Source organism: Osmerus mordax, chromosome 18, assembly GCF_038355195.1.
Source record: "Osmerus mordax isolate fOsmMor3 chromosome 18, fOsmMor3.pri, whole genome shotgun sequence".
Classification (NCBI taxonomy): domain Eukaryota; kingdom Metazoa; phylum Chordata; class Actinopteri; order Osmeriformes; family Osmeridae; genus Osmerus; species Osmerus mordax.
The window spans coordinates 13,385,904-13,392,427 of NC_090067.1; the positions used below are offsets into that span (position 1 = coordinate 13,385,904).

Sequence of the window (6,524 nt, forward strand, 5' to 3'; positions counted from 1 at the left end):
TGCATCTGGCTCGTCTCTCTCTGACAGAGGGCCAGTGTTCTGAAACCAAGATGGCTGCCGTTTCTCTGTAGTGACGCTGATGTGGGGAAACAAGCAGCTTTTTCTCAGAAGTCTGCGGTGTGCTTATGTTTCTATTCTGCTGCTGTCACTCTCACATCTCACACGCACAACAGACGCTGACCTCACGGCCCTGGTCGACACCGAGCTCTTTTGCATTTCGTTGGAGTTTATACGTGATATCATCTAGCAGAACGTGCACCTGTAATTTCAGAGAACTCGTCATGTTATGTCTAATTATCACATTTATTTAGTATTAATTGAGTGCTGACCCGGTTTTTCACTCAAGTTAAAGTAAAGAAGTATGGGCTCTGACATATACTTACTATATCTACTACCTGTTGGACCTCACATCATATTAATACAAAAATACACTATAAACATGCATTTTTTCAACCTTTCAAAACAAATATATTTTCACCTTTCTAAACTTTTGTTTTCAACCTTTTAAAACGAAACGAAAATATATTTTCAATCATTTAAAAAATATATGTTTTCAACCTTTCGGAAAAAAACCTTGTTGCCTTCTTCCTTGCTCCATGGTAGATTAGTAGACTAGCTTACATTTGTTGTGCATGATAGTGAAGTAAAGTGCTGATACCAGAACCAATCTACTTAAGTACAGTAACAAAGTATTTGTACTTCCCATCTCTTTGTAGGCTTGTGTCATACCCTCCTTCACTCCCCCTCCTCTCCCTACTACAAGGGACCTCTTACTGCCCACCAGAGGGTCAGACCCTTCACTCCCCCTCCTCTCACTACTGCTAGGGACCTCTTACTGCCCACCAGAGGGTCAGATGCTGGAAGGCAGATATCTAGGAAACCTGGGAAAATGTGGGAAAAAAGAGAATAAATTAAATTCACCTTTAAGAAACTTCAATATGTCATCCTTACTAAACTCCCCCCCCCCCCCCCCCCCCACCTCTGCCCCCCTTCCCATCTCTCCCCAGATGGCCCCTACAACCTGTCGGTGCTCTGCCCCCAGTACATGCCCTCCCAGGGCTCCGAGGGCCTGCGCAACAGAGGGGTGTTTACTGTCAACCCAGGGGAGGTCACCTTCCACTGCCAGGCTGCCTCCAACCCCCCCAGCAGCTGCGAGTGGGTGTTCCTGGGCAGCAACAGCACCCAGGCTGGGCCCCGGCTGAAGGTCAGCTACTACCGCCCCCAGCATGTGGAGGACTTCCTCCTACGGGCCTTCAACAACGTCACCCAGAGGCAGGCCGAGATCCCCTTCACCCTGCTGGTGACCGGGATGGAGATAGGTGGGCTCACGCACACATATACACACACAGACATATACACACACACACACACTCACATACACACACACAAACCCATATACACCTACACACACATCCTCAAAGATCTACACACACACCCATACACTTTCACCTACACACTAACACAACCATACTTACACACACACACTCAAGGGGCATAAAGCCAGGATGAAAGCTGATTCATGATCACTGAGCTCAGACTCATGCCCTAGCCTTAGATTTCCCAGAGAAGCAGTTGAATATCTGAGATAAAGCCATGTCAATAAGAGTGTTGCTAGGAGGCAGTCTCTTTGGTCTCGTGGTAAAGTCCACGGTCTCCATTTTGATGAACAAACAGCGGATGACAGCTGTCCTCGGTTGTTGACAAGGTTTTACAACGTGCCGAGTTTCGGTGTGTTAGATATCTCAGTACTGCAGACATTTTTTTACAATAGATAAACTACTGTGCACATGACATATTAGAACAAAAACGCTAAAAAAAATCGGATGGTTTCCTTGAGGTTTTGACCCAATGACTGATTTATACTAAGGCACTAGATTAGATTTTCAGTCGCTGGGCAAAGTAAAATTCGCGAAAATCTCTCGACAAAGTCGCTAAATTGACAACACAGCTCTTCTTCTGTGGTTCCCAGGGAACATGAAGCACTCCCAGGAGAGCAGCACTACGTCCCCGATGGCGGTGGCTGTGCTGGTCTGCTCGCTCTCCATCATCATCGCCTGCATGCTGATGGTCTTCCTCCGGAGAACATGCCACCCTAAGAGAGGTGAGAGCGTTAAATAACGTCAGGTGGCTGAGCGGTTAGGGAATCGGGCTAGTAATCAGAAGGTCGCTGGTTCGATTCCCGGCTGTGACAAATGACGTTGTGTCCTTGGGCAAGGCACTTCACCCTACTTGCCTCGGGGGGGAATGTCCCTGTACTTACTGTAAGTCGCTCTGGATAAGAGCGTCTGCTAAATGACTAAATGTAAATAAAATCCTTATATCGTCCCTCAACCATACACAAGGGGGTATGGTATACTGGAAGTACTTTGTTACTTCTTTTATGTGTCAGTGTCAAAGCCAATTTGTGAGGGTAGCGCAGGTGGTTTGAGTGTGGACCCGTGTGGCCTAAAGGCCGGTGTTCAGCCGGGCGTCTCACAGCTTTCAGGGGCTGATGAAAGAGACTGCTGTGCTTCTCATTCAGCACTCCCATGCGTGGTGCAGATACCAGAAAACTACCAGCTCACCGTAAATGTAAATTGTTAGTCAAATTTTATTCAAATGAAAAACATCACAGGCTGTTTTTATGAGGAAAAATCTGTATATTCAAATGTGTTTGGATCAACCTTTTTTAATATATATCCACTTTCTCTCTTTCTCTTTTCACAGTACTCATGAACATCTACAAGAGGTAAAACACCAACCGCTTATTCTCAACCACAAGCTCTCTGCAGGCACATGTAGGTTTAATTAACTCGGTTTGTTTGCTTTTCTCGTAGGCCCTTAACAGAACAGAAACGTCCACATAGTTCAGGTAAGCCGACTTCTCCACCTGAGCAGTTTACACCTTAGCTACCTAGCTAGCATTCCTTCCTGTTGTCAGGCAACCCTGTACTGTGTACCCAGCCTAGGCAAATAATCAGCCCAGAAGCCCTCTACCAGTTCACAACAATTACAGTAATCATAGTTTGTTTGCTTCATGGTCACACAGCCCATTAGCCGGCTTACTAATCTCTTTAAATACCTCTTGGGGCCCTCTGTGGCTAAATCAACCCAATGAGCGTTACATGTGGTTTCTGTGTGGCTAGTTTCTGTTGAGAAAGAACATCATTATATTGTCCCCAAAACGTAGATAGGTCTATTAAAAGCAATGACTGAAACCAGCAAATTTCAAAGGGTTAATTTAACACCAAGAGTGTTAGTTTTACTCATTGACTATCAAGTTTATATAGGCCGACTCTCATAAGATATGTTTATGTAAACACCCCTGTTGGGACACAGTCGAGTTTGAAAAGGGTTTCTGACATTACCCATGAAACGATTTAGATGGATGTTCCTTTCCCTAGCCATGATCTGTGAATATAAAACAGATTTTTTTTTTATATCTTCAGGTCACGAAGATGCAACTGAAGATTTTGGCATTTACGAGTTTGTCTCTCTGCCTGGGAACATGGAATCCACACTGGTAAGTCTCTTTAAGGAGCTTAGATTTATGGACTGAGGCGAAACTCATTGTTTTCTGGAAACAAACACAGCATGTGTGGAACAAACCAGGATCCTCTTTCCTCCCTCAGGCATCGAGCAGGTCTCTCGCTCATCTCGAATCTGTTCCAGATCTGCACACCACCATCTACGACGTCATCAGACACATCCCCGACGGCATGCCCACACAGAGCTTGCTTGAGTGAACCACAGTCCTAGACTGACGTCCGTCCTTCATCTGGTCCAATCACAAGCCCAGACTGAGGTTTGTCTCTTACCTGGTCCAATCAGAAGCCTAGACTGCAGTATGTCTCCTACCTGGTCCAAACACAAGCTCAGTATGAACACTGGTCATCAGTCCATAGCTCAGTATGAACACTGGTCATCAGTCCATAGCTCAAAAACTCATGGTTTGGTTCTCCTGGTCGGGTTTTCCTGATCTCAAGTCAAACACACTTATTATGAAGCAACTGAATAATGGTGATTTGTTCCTGTCAGTGGATGTTATGTGTAAATACTACTGGGCGTTACGTTGTGTTAATAAAATGTTTTGCTATTAGTGACTGGAGGGGAACATGTTTCTAAGGAATGCGCAGGTTTTGGGTAGTACTGTGACTATGTTAAGTTTTGTAAGGCTGAATGCTTTTTGGATATTTGATGTTGGATCTAAGAAACATGTAATTTGACAGTTTGGCTAAGAACATTTATCAAAAAAAGACTTGAGGTGAGGCTGGTGAATGATAGGTTTTCTTAGTGTGTCTGTAGTCTGAGGGATTATGTTTTCTACAGTTGAAGGAACTTGGCAAAGTCTCCATGTCCTACTCAAATATTTATTTAATTTAATTTCATGGAAATGTTTAAAAAAACTTTCAAAATGTTGTCGTTTTTTAATCGTCTTGATACTAAAGCGACATATTTGCTGATACTTGTGTAACATTCTAAAGTTCTTTCACAGATGTGTACTTTTTGTATTACAATAAAAATGTATATCAATTCTTTTGTTATAAATATATAAATACAAACTTTCTTCTTTGATGACACTCCACATTTGTAGGTTACAGTGCGTAAACAAGATTCCATAGAGCAGTTACATACTTCTATAGTGAACTATCGGCTCTGCTTGCTCCTCATGGGGGGGCTATTAATCAGAAGGTTGTTGGTTCGATTCCCGGCCATGCAAAATGACGGTGTCCTTGGGCAAGGCACCTCACCCTACTTGCCTCTGGGAGAATGTCCCTGTACTTACTGTAAGTCGCTCTGGATAAGAGTGTTTGCTAAATGACTAAATGTAAATGTAGTGATGGGCGTTCCGGCTCTTTTTCATGAGCCGGCTCGTTTGGCTTCCGAACAGCTCTTTAAAAAATACATGTTTTAACTATGAATTTGACTATGATAGGTGTGAAAACAGTTTGAATTAAATTATTAATTGAAATCATACTCTACCTTAACCACAATGTCTTTAAAAATGCATTGATTTGTTATGGCTCTCCTCCGAGGACCAGTGCTCTGGTGAGGGATTATCTAATGCAATTTTTGTATGTTTGTTTGTACATTATCAAATACAGATATGATGTGAACAAATGTGTGGGTGGGCCATATTCGGCCCGCGGGCCTAAGTGTGGGGACCCCTGATCTAATGAGTTGGGCCTGAAGTGTCTTTTCCAGTGTTCTGAAGCATGTCCTTGCATCTGCCAGACAGTGAACACAGCTCTGTCTTATGTCACAGCGATAAGGACTGGACCACCTTTACTCTGTCAGAAACACTGTCAGAAACACTGCTGGCTCTGGTAGAACGTGTTTCGTGTTCACCAAAGAGCAGCGTTGTGTTCTGTATGTCCAAAGACAGGCATGGATGCAAAGTAATGCCACTTCCTTCAGTCAAACTCCCAAACAGAAACCCCTCTGTTGGGGTTACAACAGATTGCTGTAAATCTACAACAGATTGTTGTAACCGGTGAACAAGGTAGCTAACGGGTGGAATAGATCACAACCAAACGTCCAGATCTTTGTTTTCGATTGCAGGAACGTTTGGTCACATTGTGCCTCAACTGACCAGGTACGTCTTACTGAACGAGTGTCTAATTACAGCCTGTGTGCTGTCTAAGTGACTGCATGAAGTGTATTTTTGAGGAGATGCCATGGAGCTAGTTCCTGGTGGGCCAGCCATCTGCTGTGTCTCACTGTATGTTTTAAGGGATGACCCATAGAGTGCAACTGCCTGACAAACAACACCGAAGCTTGGATAACAGGGGCGGAGCTTCAACTCTCCTTCATTTGACAGGGAAATAGTGCAGGAGGTGCTGTCACTAACCAGGATCTGGAGGCTGCCTTAACCTGGCTGTTCCAGAGAGGGAAAACAACCCATCTGTTAATGATAACGAACATAATTTCTGACACCTCCCGGAAATAAGTCTCTGCAGGTTGGGATGTCTGCTTTGGTGGCTTTCAAAATTACTCAAAATGATTACATAGAAATTGCTGTAAATCTATAACTGCAGGGTATCTTAAAAAAATCGTCCATACACAGGCTAGAACAGCCATTCCCGACTTTTTCCACTTTGCGGCCCACTTGCACAGCTATAATATTTTTGCGCCTGCCCAACACATCTGTTCACTTAATTTGCGCTTATTACACGTTTAAAAACAACACGGGAGCCAAACAGTTTGTTTTTCCCTCTTGCTTGAAGGGCACCAACATAGAGTCAAATGTACATCGTTGATTATCATTTTGGGAAAACAACCAAAACTCATATACAAACATTTTGGCATTCGTACAAGTTCAAATACATATTTCTCTTTGTTGATACAGTGCAAGGGAAAAAAACCTGGCATGTTGTGTTTGAGAACTATCGTAACTGCCAGCTACCGGAAGTTGTTGATCAGGCTTTTGCAATGTAGAAGTGATATGTGCATAGGGGACTTGCACAGGCAAGTTTTTTTTTTTTTTTTGGGGGGGGGGGCGTATGTCTTTTTTATTTGATTTTTTACATTCTTTTGTTATTGTC

The 6,524-nt window shown here is 43.5% G+C and overlaps 1 protein-coding gene across 1 annotated transcript in view; it reads left to right on the plus strand.

The window, feature by feature from the left end:
- hepacam2 (HEPACAM family member 2) overlaps window positions 1-4,513 on the plus strand; it is a 10,004-nt gene extending 5,491 nt beyond the window's left edge. Inside the window, exons 4-9 of the mRNA XM_067255973.1 lie at window positions 1,008-1,319; window positions 1,970-2,101; window positions 2,707-2,728; window positions 2,817-2,851; window positions 3,429-3,502; window positions 3,612-4,513. Coding sequence (XP_067112074.1) covers window positions 1,008-1,319; window positions 1,970-2,101; window positions 2,707-2,728; window positions 2,817-2,851; window positions 3,429-3,502; window positions 3,612-3,725 — 689 coding nt within the window. The 3' untranslated portion in view covers window positions 3,726-4,513. The remainder of the gene's footprint in view (window positions 1-1,007; window positions 1,320-1,969; window positions 2,102-2,706; window positions 2,729-2,816; window positions 2,852-3,428; window positions 3,503-3,611) is intronic.
- The last annotated feature ends 2,011 nt before the right edge of the window (window positions 4,514-6,524 follow it).